Source organism: Apaloderma vittatum, unplaced genomic scaffold, assembly GCF_000703405.1.
Source record: "Apaloderma vittatum isolate BGI_N311 unplaced genomic scaffold, ASM70340v1 scaffold5471, whole genome shotgun sequence".
In the NCBI taxonomy this organism is placed as follows: Eukaryota; Metazoa; Chordata; class Aves; order Trogoniformes; family Trogonidae; genus Apaloderma; species Apaloderma vittatum.
Window position 1 is genome coordinate 3967 of NW_009698382.1, and position 14075 is coordinate 18041.

A 14075-nucleotide genomic window follows, 5' to 3' on the forward strand; every position below is an offset into this window, starting at 1 on the left:
GGCAGTTCAGCTAACAAGCACTTGGTAGGAGAATACATGGTATACAGCTCTGATGTGCTTGTGGTTTGGAAAATCTTGCTGCTTATTCTGCAGAAAGTGCTATATACTGAATCTGTCAACAAATTTCAGGGCTGAGTGTTATTCAGGCTAACATTGATTCAGCATTGCGTTTGGAGGTGGACTTAAGCTCAAAAGAAGTGCTTAGGTCTGCTATTTTCTAATTCTTAGTGTGCAAGGTAAGTTGTAGAGTATTTTAATATTGAAAAATAAATTATTTGCTGTGGAACTGCATTTCACGGTGCTGTGAACCTGAAGTATTTCTTTCGACTGCCACTTGTTTCTCTTTAGAGGATGTTTCTGTAGTTAATATTACATTTCCTGATTAAGTTTTTATGTATTTTTAATAGCTCACAGGAGTCCTAGATGATTGTTTATGTGACATAGAAAGCATCGATGACTTCAATACTTTCAAGATCTTCCCCAAAATACAGAAACTGCAAGAACGTGATTACTTCAGATATTACAAGGTACAAGTTGCATGGTATTTTCCTGAATAGTTTAAATAAAGTATAGAAACTGTAGAGAAGATTACATATCAAATCAACTCGTCTATATTAAGTTGTCTTTTAGAAGCCCACAGCTCTTTAATTTGGTTGTAGCAGATTTTTAGTCCCTGACAGTTATGTTGGTAACAAGCCATATTTGCTGTGTTAATCTTGGAGTCAGTGACAGTAAATCATGACTGCTTTCATTCAACTAGTAAGTGGCAGTTTTGAAAGTAGTATCTTTGTACTGCTGCACCTAGAAGAGGACTGTATATTAGCAACTTTCTGACAGCATGCAGTACTTGTCTAAGAAATGTGTTTAATTTGAAGTGGAAATATCGCAATGATTTTTTTTCCTTGTAAGTTGCTTTCTTTAGTTCTGGTTTTAGTCTTTGCTGTATAGAGAACTTTATTCCTTTGAAAAATAGCTAAAAACATTCAATTTTCAAGGAGCATGTAATATAACTGTAATTAATTTAAGCATTTTTTTTCTCTGTATTAGAATGTGATGAGCAAAATAAGACTGAGAAATCCGATGCTTCTGTTTTCAGATATGCTTAACTTGCAAATGCAACTTCATTTTGACTGGGCTCATCAGGTGGTTGCCTGCCACTGGGAAAAGGAGGTTGCACTCCTTTAGGGTGGGCTGTCCTGACCCCTCCCTACGTTTAGCTCTTGGGCTTGGTCTGACTGTGCATTAGGCCAATGTATGTCTTTAACCTAGTAGATTTTTAGTTTGGATGTTTGAGTTTGGTTGGTGGGGTTGAGGTGGTTTTTTTTGGTTTTGGAATGTTGTGAATTTTTTTAATTTGTTTTGGGGGTTTTTGTTTGGTTTTGTTTTGTTTTCCCCACGATGTAGCAAGTTGTGTAGCTGGTCTGGAATCAGGTATATGTTAAACTTGGGTAAGAGGGGGTTATGAATGTGAGGAAGGAGAAAAAAGCACCAGAATCTTCCCTGTCTAATCTGAGCAAGCATGAATGTGTAACTTCATCCCGAATCTCCTCCTGCTACATGATACAGTGCTTTTCAGGAGAAACAAGATAGGTGCAACTTCAGTGGTAATATATCACATAGTAGTGATAATTAGACTCTCCGGAGAGAGCAAAAAAATATAAACCAAACTATTTGAAGAGGAAGCGTAACAAGCATACAAGGCTTTATAGAACAGTAATTTCGGCATACAAATTTAGAGCTAATCTTCACTTCAGGAGCAGTTCTGCAGGTCACACTTTCATGGTGTGTTGCAATCCTTCCTCATGTTTCATACAGATCTTGCTAATATATGGGCATTTACAAGGGCCAGCGTGCAATCCACCCATCACTACATGTTAGTACGTCCAGTTGTGGCAGGGAAGAATTTGTGTTGAGCAAACAAACTGAATAAGAAATAACGTTTTTTACCCTTTTCCCTTTGAATAGCAACAGGTTTTTTTGATGTTCTTGCACAGAATCATGGAAGTGCTATTAAGCACATAGATGGATGTGGAAACTGTGAGCGTAGTCAATGATCATCTAGGTCAGCTACAGCATAGCTAAATACTGAATAAGTACACGGGGAGTGTGCTTGTTCTGGGAGTGAAAACACTCCTACTCTGAAGTAATTTAATTTGTAATAGGAATTTGGATCATGAACATTTGTAACTACGGTCACAGTATTCCAATTGTGTTGTCAGTTCAATAGCCATAAAAACTCAGGCTTTAATGTATAATACTGAAGGGACTAGCTAGTTTTAATTTAAAGGGTGAGGAAAGCTTTCTTTTTCAAGTCTCGCTCAAATTGTGCTAGGTGGTTCCTAGATTGTTTGTGGCACACTTCTCAATGAGAGAGAGACTCTCTGTATAGTTCTATACAGAAATAACCCACATAAACTATGGAAGCCTCATGATAAGGAATCTAACTTTTAATCTGTGACCCGTATTGAATAATACTATAAACGACAATAATGAAATCTAATACTTCAGACCCTGAAGAAAGTAGAAGAGCGTTCTTTGTATGATTGTTCAGTGCATGATTGATATTGATTAAAGTACAAGGGCTATGCAACTGCGGTTTGTCTCGAAAGTGTGTGTGTGCGCGTGCTGATTTTTAGTGCACTCGAATCATTCTGGGACTAGTATATCTTGATTTGCAGCTGTTTTTTTGGAATTAATCTGCAGTTTAAACAGCAATATTCTTTTATTTACAATGTTCCTCTGTGTAAGAACAGTGACTGCCTAGTTACTTGTGTCTTCCTAAGTGTGTTAGTGTTTTTTATTGTTAGATTTTACTTTGAAGAAGATTGCAGTTTAACTATGTTAGCTGGTCTTTTTAATTTTTTTTTCCTAGAAATTGATGGGAGGGGCAGGTCTTATTGTGAAGGTTTATGGATTGACTAGAGGAAATGGCAGGGGGGTAGTGACCTAAAATCTAGAAGATAGTTGTCATCACTCCTAAGTTAGAAGTTATGCCATCTGCTTAATGTCTTGTTGGTTTTTTTTGACTGAGGAATCTCTTTAACATTTTAAAGCTGAATTTGTAATTCCCAGTCGTGCTGAACAAGTACATCAAAGTGGAAACCTGGAAAACAGTCTTTCCTTCAGATGTCATATGGCAGATAACTTTGTATACGTGTTTTGAAAGTACAGAAAGAACTACAGAAAGGTTTGGTACAGGAATTTAGTACACTAAAGGGCAGTTGAGCAGGTCAAACATTAAGTTTTGCTCTCTGGGGATCTTTTGTGGTATTGACAGAATATTTGGTGAGGGAATTCTTTTTCTTTTGCTTTAATTTGTGTACATAGTGCCACAGAACAATTTATCCTTTAAACATTAAACGATACATAGTTTTGCTTTTTCTAAGCTGACAAAATTAAGAGAACAATTAATAATAGAGAGTAAAATTTGACTATAATTTATCTCAGATTTTTCATATTGTGCCTGCTTTGTATCAGAGGTATACATCAGATCAACTAGATCACTATTTTTCCTTATGCTTAGTAAATATGTATAGTGCTGGAGGAAAAATGAGTTTAATTATGAGGGTCTGGTCTGACAATTCAGTGAATGTATCCATTGGGCTTCTATTACTGTATTCGCCAAGAAAAAAGGCTGAATAAGCAAATCACTGATCCAGTGTGTAAATGTACTCTGCCAGTTAAGTATGTTCAAAGCATAAAGTTGATGTGTTTTTTTTTTAATCAGATAATTTTTTGAGATGGCTCAGTAATTTCAGGTTTTTTTCCAAATGAAAGGATTGACTAGTGTGTTTCTTTTATCAAGAACCCTTCAGGTACCACATGTGGTAGACTCCAAGTTCATCAGAGCCATCATCAGCCAATTCTTTGTTTACGCGGCTGTTCTGGCACTGCTGGACTAAATGTTTAAGCTTTGTTTCCTGACTGTGATTCGCCTTATGTGAAGTGAAAGTATAAGATATAAATTACATGAATTAGAAGAATGTTCCTCTATCAAGGGGGAAAACATGTTTTACTTGCAATCTTTTAACCTGTGAGGTATAGCAAGAATGCTGTTCTTTACAGTGTTGTGACTATTAATGTACTGTATGTACAGCTTGTATGTATTTTTTAGCATAAGCTAGTTTAAGATTAGTTTTCTGATTTCAGATTTGTAGATTTAAATAATTTTTATAAGCACGTATATAATTTTTAAATGTTTGTACAAACTGCTCTAGGGCCTGATGCCATCCATGGGGTATAAGGCTTAATTCTGCATTGCTTTTTATAGATCTCTTGATTGTCTGACTGCAGAATCAAATTCAGTATCTGCAACAGTTTCAAGTAAGAAGTGATGCATCAAATCAGTCAACATGTAGTTTGTTGGATATGAGTAGTGACTTCAGTTGAATTCTATATGAATATTATTTATCAGCTGAACAAAACTAATACAAGTTGTGCTAAAGGAAAACAGTAAAATAATAGAAGTAATTTTTGGGTTGTGTGGGATTTTTTTTTTACTTTGAAAGTTTTAAAGCTTGACTTTTTATATGGAAAGTGATTGCTACTAAGAAAATGGATGCTACTGAAGACAAATGCTTTGTATTTTATGACATTTGATTTCAAAGATAGTGTATTTCTACAGTGTTTCTAGTTGATTATGCCAGAAAACCTTTATTCTGTAGTTTTCAGGTTAAGAGTGGTGAGGTCAAAGTGTTTATTATCGCTAAAGTTTGTTATGTATAAGGCTAATGTAAAAGAAAGAAAGGATTTAGTTTTTTTTTCACTGACTTTCTCATTGACAATCCAAGTGAAGCATAGTAAAGCATTTGAATCTCTTGCCATGTAGTAGATACTAATATATGTGGTAGGGCTTGCTATTATTGTGCCATTTGATGAAGAATAGGAGCACTAATCATCATAGGATTTGCAGGTAATGTTTCTGAAGTGATTTCTCTTCATTATTTCTATTTGTACTGTATCAGCTCTTCAATTTGAGACCATTATGATACACATTCTTACTTGACAAGCTGTGATGTGTAGTAATGATTGCCTGGTTTTATTGCTTCAAATCTGAAATCATCCAAGCACTTATTTGAATTGGTAAATTTGTGCACTAGTCTGTACTCCATCAGATGTATTATCTTGATAAAGTATAGTACAAGTACAACTGATTGTAAGTACAGGCATTTTAGAGCTGCATATGTCTGATTTGCCTTTTTTTTTTGGTAGCTTATTTACTGCTTTGAAGTTATATTACTGGTGAGAGATTTAATTTGTCCTTTAGTATACTATGTGTTTGTGTCCACTGATGACTGTTACCACTAACAATTCCTTGCAGCAAGCTTCACGCTATATACTCTGAGAAATTAGTTAAAAGAAACCAACAAACAAAGCCCCACGAATCCCCCCAAACTTAAATATAGCCCTTTTTCCTTGTATCCTCTCCTTTAATTTGAAAGGATTTGCTGATACTGAGAACTCATTTTTTTAAATTTGCTTTACCTAAGTGTTGTTTGTAAACTTTTGATTTTGTACGTTTAGGTCAACCTGAAGAGACCGTGCCCATTTTGGGCTGATGATGGCCATTGCTCTATCAAAGATTGTCACGTAGAGCCTTGTCCTGAGGTATGGATCAAATAATATAAACCAAAAGGATGGTTTTTTGTGGTAACTAACACTATTACTAACAATATATACTAATGAGAACTTAAACTTGAATGAAAAAGGCATGATAAAATTATTTTCCATTTCAAAAGCCAAAATACAACCAAAGTGTTTTAAGGTCTTAGTCATTTTACCAGTAAAACAAATACTTTACTTACTTTAAGAGTAAGTATTTTCTAAGATCTAGCATTGTTTTGGATATACCATGCTGAGAAGGTAAAGGAGCAAGTTAATTATCTAAAACCAAGTTTGCTTTGACCTCTGTAGGAATGAGATTTAATTTGTGGATTTTAATCAAGCATAATAATTTCAATGAACAGTGCAAAAACTGATTTTTTTTTTGTTTGTTTTTAGAGCAAAATACCTGTTGGAATTAAGGCTGGGAGCTCTAATAAAGTAAGCAGTCAATTATTTTCCAAATTCTTTCTGATATCTTTTTTTTAATCTTAGAATTACAGTAGCTGTGTGACTTCTTATTATGAACTTGTAGTCTTGGAATAGTAATGAAATTAACATAACTGATAAGTTCCTGTATGTGGCTTTGCATTTTTATTTTGATGTTTGATAGTGTTTCTGATATAGCTGGTACTGTCGTGTCATTCTGAGTCCATCGTAGCTTGAGAGCTGGTGCAGATGGAATCAGTGAATGACCAGGGACAGCAGTATGTGGCCACAGAATGCCCGATGCAAAATTCTTTGTTCATTTCTGAGTACAGCCCACCTTCTATAAAGCTATAGACTAAAATGCACAGATGCAGTAGCAGTGCAGTCTTCTGTGAGAATCATATATAACTAGAACCTCTAATATTAAAAGAGCCTGAATGATTACGTGTAGAATCATAGAGTTGTTTTGCTTGGAAAAGACCTTCAAGATCATCAAGTCCAACCATTATCTAACTCAACCAGGCCCACTTCTCAACCATGTCCCTGAGCACCATATCTAGATGGGTTTAAACACATCCAAGGATGGTGATTGAACCACTTCCCCGGGCAGCCTGTTCCAATCTTTGATAATCCTTGCAGTATAGTTTTTTTCGTAACGTCTAACCTAAACCTCTCCTGACTTAACTTGAGCCCATTTCCTTTTGTCCTATCAGTTGTAACTTGTGAGAAGAGACCAACACCCACTTCTCCACAATTTCATGTCATTTTGTCTAATCTTGAATAGGTCGTTAATCTGAATATGATTTTGGTATTAGTCTAAGGACAATTTAGGCTAAAGTGGTCGGTGCGAGCTTAAGTTGTCAGTCTGTGCTGTTGGCTTTTGGTTACTTCTCTCCCAAGCCATGCTTTCTAGATCACCAAGTGATTTTAGCAAAGCTTAAAAAGTACAAAGGTGTATATGCCTAGGAAAAAAGGGCAGAGCAGAAAGACAAAACCCTCTCTCGCCCCCAAATCCCAAACGCAGTGCCCAAGAGTAAGGATTTTAGTAGTTGATGGCATAATGGTGCCCAACTGAGAGAGCTTCATGTTGAATGCCTTGGCTGTGTTGTAGACTTATACTTACTCTTGCTTAACAACCCTATCTGCATCCTCCCCAGTACTTTCCTCACCTCGCTGGGCAGCCGTAGTTTCTGCTTGCCTCATATGAGCATAGTTCACTGTACCATAACTGACATTGGCATTAGTTTTAGACTTTATGCCACAAAAGATTACCAAATGTAGCTGAGAGGAATACTTCATCCCAAACTGACTTATGTGTCCTGGTGTCAAGAATAGCGCAGGCAAGTTTGTCCAAGCTTTAGCTCCAGAGGAAGTCTCATCTCCTATTTATACATACATTGTTAAGCTCACTCTGAAGTAAAGCGTGCCTCTTCATTCAAAGGTTTCTGGTGATGAGAGGAGAAACATCTTTCTCGCTGACACAACTTAAATGTTAGTCATTCACCATTTCAGCACAAGCAGCAGTAGTTATTCTGGGAAAACTTTGACACTATCTCTGGGCAGAAGATCTTGAGTTTTAGCTGGATGTTCTGATGCCAGTCGTCTTTTTCATTGACTTTTCCAAGCTTGATTGTGGAGAAACTGACTCCTGGAATGCCGCAATGCGTCCTAAAGAGAGGTTTCAAGATTTTAAAGACTGTTTTAGAATGAATTCTTCTAGTAGGCATTTGAGCTTCCTGATTGATTAATTTTGAGAACCGTTAAGTAAGATGTTAATTAGTAACCAAAGAGTTTGATGTTCTTAAGATACTTCACGTGAGCATATTGAAGTGAACTTTGGAAGTGAAAAATCCACCGCCTTTCGCTTTCACCACAGTAAAGAAATTGGGATAGCTTCTTTGGGAATCTATCATTTGCTGGTTTACTTGCTGTAGTTGTTTCCTTTGAATTGCCTTGTAGGTTCTTGCAACTAGCTGCAGTATGCAAAGTTGGGCAATTCTGTACCTTTATCTGTAGTAGAATGAAGGCACTAATATCTGCTGTTTGTCAGAAAGCAAAATATTTCTGCAGGAAAATTGTCATCAGGACTAACATAAATCTTGCCTACACCATTTTCTTACTTCTTATGATTCAGTTAAAGCTCCTTCTTGGAGCAAATTGAAAATCGACAATCTCATTTATTATCCCTTTTAAGGAAATGTCAGACTCGGTATGAATGTTTTGTTTCAAGGACTATGCAAGTACTGTGCTATTAGCCTATGCCTGGTCCATTTGGGAAGGTCTTGCATCTTGTGGACTGTCCTTAAAGTATTGTTTAAAAAAAAAAAGTGTTGTTTTTTTTTTTTGTCTGGGAGCATACATATCCAGTTTCTCTCTTTCATCCAGATAATCTCTGCCTTGAAAAGGTGAAAACAACCAGAGGCGTCTTTTTACTAATGAGAGCTATCATCTCTTGAGTAGATATGCTCAGAGTGGAATCCTATGAAAAAGTTTTCTGTGGTCGAAGTGCGTGGCTTCTGTGCAGTTACGGTTTGCTCTTCTCTCCTAACGTGAATGAACTCGTAAACTTACAAACCTCTGTGGCAGATTTTGTTTGTTTGCAGAACCATACAGAGAACAGCTTTTTTTGAAAGCTCATCTAGCCACAAAAGACCAGGGCTGCACTTGCACAGCTTCCCCACTGAAGTGCGGTTAGCAATAGCGGATCTCTTCTTAATTCTTGGCACCAACATAAGCTTTTTGAATTGTTGCTGCAGAGGCACAAAGTAGTTTCCGTAGTCTTGTTTCATTTGAGTAGTGAATGTATTTTGGGGTGGACTAGATGTTAAAGAACTGTCATGACAGCTGCTGTAGTAGTTTTTGAAGCGAAAGACAGGATGCAGTAACTGCAGGTTACAGTGTTGAACTTAATATTTTACTTTCTGCCCACCTCTCTTCTGTTTTCTTGTAGAAACTGCTCTTAGGAGATCCTGCTTTGGCAGGAACAGATACTTTGTCCACATCTAGTCAGTGGTGACAGAGCACTGATCCAGTAGCTGTTGCTATGAAACACTGGAGAATAGTGAAGCCTGGAAACATGTTTTGAGACTTGAATGTTCATTCTGTTTGAAACCTTACATTTGGGATTATATTCTTGGCAGTAATATTTTTCCCTTCAGGATAGGGATTGGTTTGTATCTCGAGACATGCAGAATGTTTATTTCAGCATCTTTATATGGTGTTTCATCAACAATATCTGGTTCATTCTAGGCAAGATCCATTCCTTGTTCAGATTCTTCCATTTAACATCTGTGTGATGCTAAAGAGTGAGCACCCACATCTGGCAAATCCAAGAATGTTGAGATTCCTTTTAGTGTATATATTTGTAATGCGCGAGGCTCCTAACAAGGTTTAAATTTTTAGGGTTTTTTAATCGCCTTCACTTCTTTGGTCTTCAGTAGATTCTGCTTTTTTCCCTTGTATTGGTTCTGACAAAGGCATTTTTAAAGGAAGTCATCTTGCTTACAGATTTGAAAGCTTTTAATTAAATCCTTTATTTTTTGAGAAGTATTATGATATGCATTGTGGTAATCCTTTGCCTCTGGCATCTTGACCACAAGTCTGTCCTTAGAAATGAACTATTCTATTTCTTTTAAAATTTATCAAATTATCGTTGTTTGCTGTTTCTGAAGGGTTGACCAAAGGTTTTAGCTAATGGGTTTTTTTGAAGCTGATTTTATATAGTGATCCTTCTTGTCAGTATATGTGTGCCAGCAGTTTAACTTTATATAGGCTATTAGTTACTTAGCATTAAATAATGTTATGTATTTCTTAAGGACTGTGATAAGGTAGAAATCTGTGTAAACCTAAGGCTCAGTCTGCAAAAGAAAACACACGCATAAAATGTACATTCCATTATTTGTCATCTTTTAAAAGAGTGCTGATATTCTCTATTATTTTTCAAAATTATTAGAAGAATTTTTTGAGCTTTAAGCTTACACACTTAACAAATTACCTGCTGACATAACCATATTACTACAGAATAGTGGATTTTAGTTCTTCAAATGTTTTCCTATGAAATATTCTAATAGTCTATTGTAGTGAGTTACTTTTTCAAAAAAATACTGTAGAATCGGAGTTGAGCTTAAATATTTCAATTCTGGCTTTAAAGTAATCAAAATTTGAATTCAGCTTGAAAGACCTCTCTTCCAGACCTGTGCACATCTAAAGCATGCTAATGAATAGGATCAAATGAAATGAGAGGTGGGGAGGTGGCCAAAACAACTACATTTTACTACTGAAATTACCAGTGAAACTTGGGGTGTGATTACACTTGCAAAATTCAAGATACATTTATAGATGTGACATTGCTTGTCTTCCAGGGTCCTTTTACAAGCATGTAATTAAGTAGCTGAAACACTTAAGAGTTCCATTTAATTTAAACAACAACAACAAAAAAGGCAAATTTGGACACATTTAGCTGTATTTTCTGTGAGAGTTAAATCCACAAAGCAAAATTGGCCTGATGAAATTAAATGGGAAAAAAACCCCAGAAATAAGAAATGTTCCAGAATTACTTACTGCTTCAAAAATCTAAATGTTTTCCCTGATACTAGCCAATTCACTGGTAAACCTAGAAATATCTTTCACAGCACTTGTTTTCAGAGAATTGTATGTAATGCATTTGTATTCTTAAATGTGAACTTTCTTACAGTATTCAAAAGCAGCAAATAATTCCAAAGAATTGGAAGACTGTGAGCAAGCTAACAAACTGGGAGCAGTTAACAGTACCTTAAGGTATGCTGTGATTTACAACAATAGTACAAAAATAGTAAGAAAGGAGCATTTCATTTTGTCTGTCTTGTTTTTGCAATGTGCTGGTTTTTGTTCTTCATTCTTTCCATAGCCCATTAGAAGGTAAATGTGAAATGGTGCAAGAACATCTGAATGTTGTTAAGTGATAAGTAGATTTTCTCCTTTTTTTAAAAAAAAGGTATACTTTGATATTATTTGAAAGAGGTATCTTACAGCATCCAGATTCAGAGGAAACTTGCAAATAAAGCCACTTTTTCCCTACTTTTTGCTGTTATCAGTCTTTGGTTCTCATGACTGTGCTGGATTAAGGGATTCTGTCCTGCTCTGTCCCTCTGTTGCACTGATGTGCCTGTTTGTGATCATTCAGTGAACCAGATCGGGGAGCTTGTGAGTTACTTTTGTTGTTGGCAAAGTTATTTTTAGCTTGGATCAATTCCCTGATCTTGCTTATTGCATGGCACACTCGAGGTTGGATGGTGGGAATTCTGCAGGATGGCGGTGTTGTTTCCCAGGTAGGAAAATGTGTGGAACAGCACTTCGAAAAACTTACATTCTACTAGATTCCCTACCTTTAAAAAGCAGAAATAGAAAAATCAATTCTTCACTGTTGGTGGGGAGGTGTGGTGTTTTTAGCTACATATTTCAGCTGTTCTACATGACAGAGATCTTCAAACTCTTTCCTGTCATCTGACAAAATAGGACTGTCATGAAAAAGCAACTGCTTCTCCCTGGTGTGTGGTGTTTTAAACCAAACTAGGCAGAGCCCTCATCCAGGGTTTTTCAGAGGAAATAAGAAGCTATTGCCCACTCCTTTAGGACAGCAGAATATGAGATTGAGTACACATGTGGAGAGCTAAAGGTGAGAGTAGTATAGATGGTTGAAGTTCAGAGAGGGTGAGTGATGAATCCTGCAAGTGCAGGAAGAGTTTGTGCTTTGTAGGCAAACCTATGTGTCCTCTACCTAGCAAGGAATAACCTTCATTGGTTTGGATTATTTTCCGTCATCAGCTGTATTTCTTGTGACTATCTTGCCTGCCTAGTAGTCACTGGAGAAGTTCCTTGCCTAATGCCAGGTATAAAGTCTCCTCTTGTGATTTGGCAGAAGGTTAGAAATATATGTTGTTACAGAATTGCCTCTGTTTGTAGAGTTGAGCAAGTACTAATCTGATCAAACAGAATAGGTTGTTTTCATTATTTCAAGGTGCTTTGCTGCATCCTGGAGCGGAGTTCTCAGTCGTAACTTTGCTTACTTTTTGCTGTCATTAGTGTGGCATCAGTAGTCCTGTGCTGCACATACGCGTGGAAGAAAGCTTTTCAGCTTCTGGCACTGTTTGTGTTTCATAGCGTGAGAACTTCAAAGTCCCTGTCTCTCTGGTACAATGCACCTTTGGAAGTGCTAGGGTGAGTGGAATACCATTATTCTTTAAAAGGCTTAAGCCAAATCATACACGTAGAGTAATTTAGCTTTGAAGGAGCTTTTAGACATCCAGTCTCCAGCTGAAAAGCAAGGCTAACTATTATGGATCTCCTTGAAAGTACAGGTTATGAAGATACAATGATTTCTTCCTGCCCTGCAAAGTGACAGCTGCTGAAGTAGTACTTTGAAGAGTGTTAAAAATGTATGCTGTGAAAGTATTTTGCCAGGCTTTTACTGAAAGAAGTTACTGCTGCTGCACAGTTTTTTCAAATAATGATGGTGAAATTTTTCTTGCTAACATTAAGAAGATATTTTGAAGTATCTCAGGTGATGTCTGCTTGAATCTCTGTGCAGCTAACAAGCAGTAACTCCGTATATTCTCAAGTTTCAGATACAGTAATTCTGAATTCCAGGTTAACTACTTTATGTGGATTGTGTTTCTTTCAGTAGCTCTTATTCATGCTGTTTATTTAAAAGTTTAAAATCAAATGTATTTTTTTCCCTTCAGTAACCAAAGTAAGGAGGCTTTCATTGACTGGGCAAGATACGATGATTCACAGGATCATTTTTGTGAACTCGATGGTAAAATGTTTAAGCTTTTTCAGAGTGTTTGTTTTATTTGCTGTCTTTTAAAAACACAAAAGATGATAGTTTCTCTGCAAATAACAATTTAAAAAAAGTTTTAGTTTTGTTCTAAATGGAGATATGACAGATATGTCTTACATGCCAAGAATACAGTTTTTTGCAAGGGTTATATGGTAGTCTACACAATGCACATTCACTGTTGCTTCCTGTTAGTACAGCGAACAGGAGATTTTCATGGAAGTAAAAAAGAAGGTAAATGGGAATAGGTTAGTATATAGGTTTTTAAAAGCTTCTCACAGAAGGGCTGCATCTAGCACAAATGTAAGACAAGTTACTTGCAGCTGATCCAGTTTCTTAATACTATCTTATTTTTGTTGCTATTCTACTGTCTATGCTTGGACTAAGTTTGTTCTTTTTCCAGCCTTGCTATGTTTCCAAATGATCTCTGCCCTAAATTCACCCTTATTTCTAAGAACTAGAGTACTAGATTGTGTTTTGCCTCTGCTCCACCTGTGTGAGTCTTTCTATTTGCATGTAACATTCAAAGCTTAAAGGGGTGTTTTTCAGAATTGCCAAGTTCAGGAATGACTACTAAAGGCCTTTTTAATAAATACCTTCGAAAGCTTTGTATCCCAGAAAGGCTTAGGGCATGACGGCAAGATGTTTTAATCTGTCTTGAGCCTAATGTTTGGTGGCACCTGAGAAAGTAGCAGCTGAGCAACTGCGGTTCTCTTGGAGCATGTCTGCTGCATCTCACCTGTGAAAATTTTGGATGTAACCTGTTTCCATAATAAATAATTTTTGAGCGTTACTCTAGATCTGAACTGTGATGTGCAATAAACAGCTGTTGTCTCTACTATCATCAAGCTGCCTACTTGATATTTTCAAGAGAACTCACTTGGGAAAGATGTAGTTTAGAAGCATTTATTTTAGAAGTAATCCTTAAGTAGTTCCTGATTCAACCTCAATCTGTCCTTCCTTCATGCCTTGCTGAAGGAGAGTGTACTTGCCCCCAGCTGTGTTCTTCCCATGCTGTGTTTGCATGGGCTCTGGCGTGCATCTTTCTGTGTGGTAGGCTGATTCAGCTTACTCGAGTAGCAGGAAAGTAAGTTGACATCTCCCTCCCGTCTCCTAGATTGTTGTGATGAACTGGCTTGTCAGGTGACCTTGTGAGCTGGAGCAGGGAGAGGTGAGAGACGGAGTGACTGGGAGGAGGTAGAAAGGCTTGTTCTCTTCATCTCCGCTCTTC

General features: G+C 36.8%; 1 protein-coding gene across 1 annotated transcript in view; it reads left to right on the plus strand.

Annotated features, from left to right (window-relative positions):
• Window positions 1-407: 407 nt before the first annotated feature.
• The window catches only part of ERO1LB (ERO1-like beta (S. cerevisiae)), a gene marked incomplete at its 5' end in the record, with an annotated part of 24124 nt that continues 10456 nt past the window's right edge, over window positions 408-14075 (plus strand). Inside the window, 5 exons of the mRNA XM_009877982.1 lie at window positions 408-527; window positions 5524-5607; window positions 6001-6042; window positions 10724-10806; window positions 12750-12823. Coding sequence (XP_009876284.1) covers window positions 408-527; window positions 5524-5607; window positions 6001-6042; window positions 10724-10806; window positions 12750-12823 — 403 coding nt within the window. The remainder of the gene's footprint in view (window positions 528-5523; window positions 5608-6000; window positions 6043-10723; window positions 10807-12749; window positions 12824-14075) is intronic.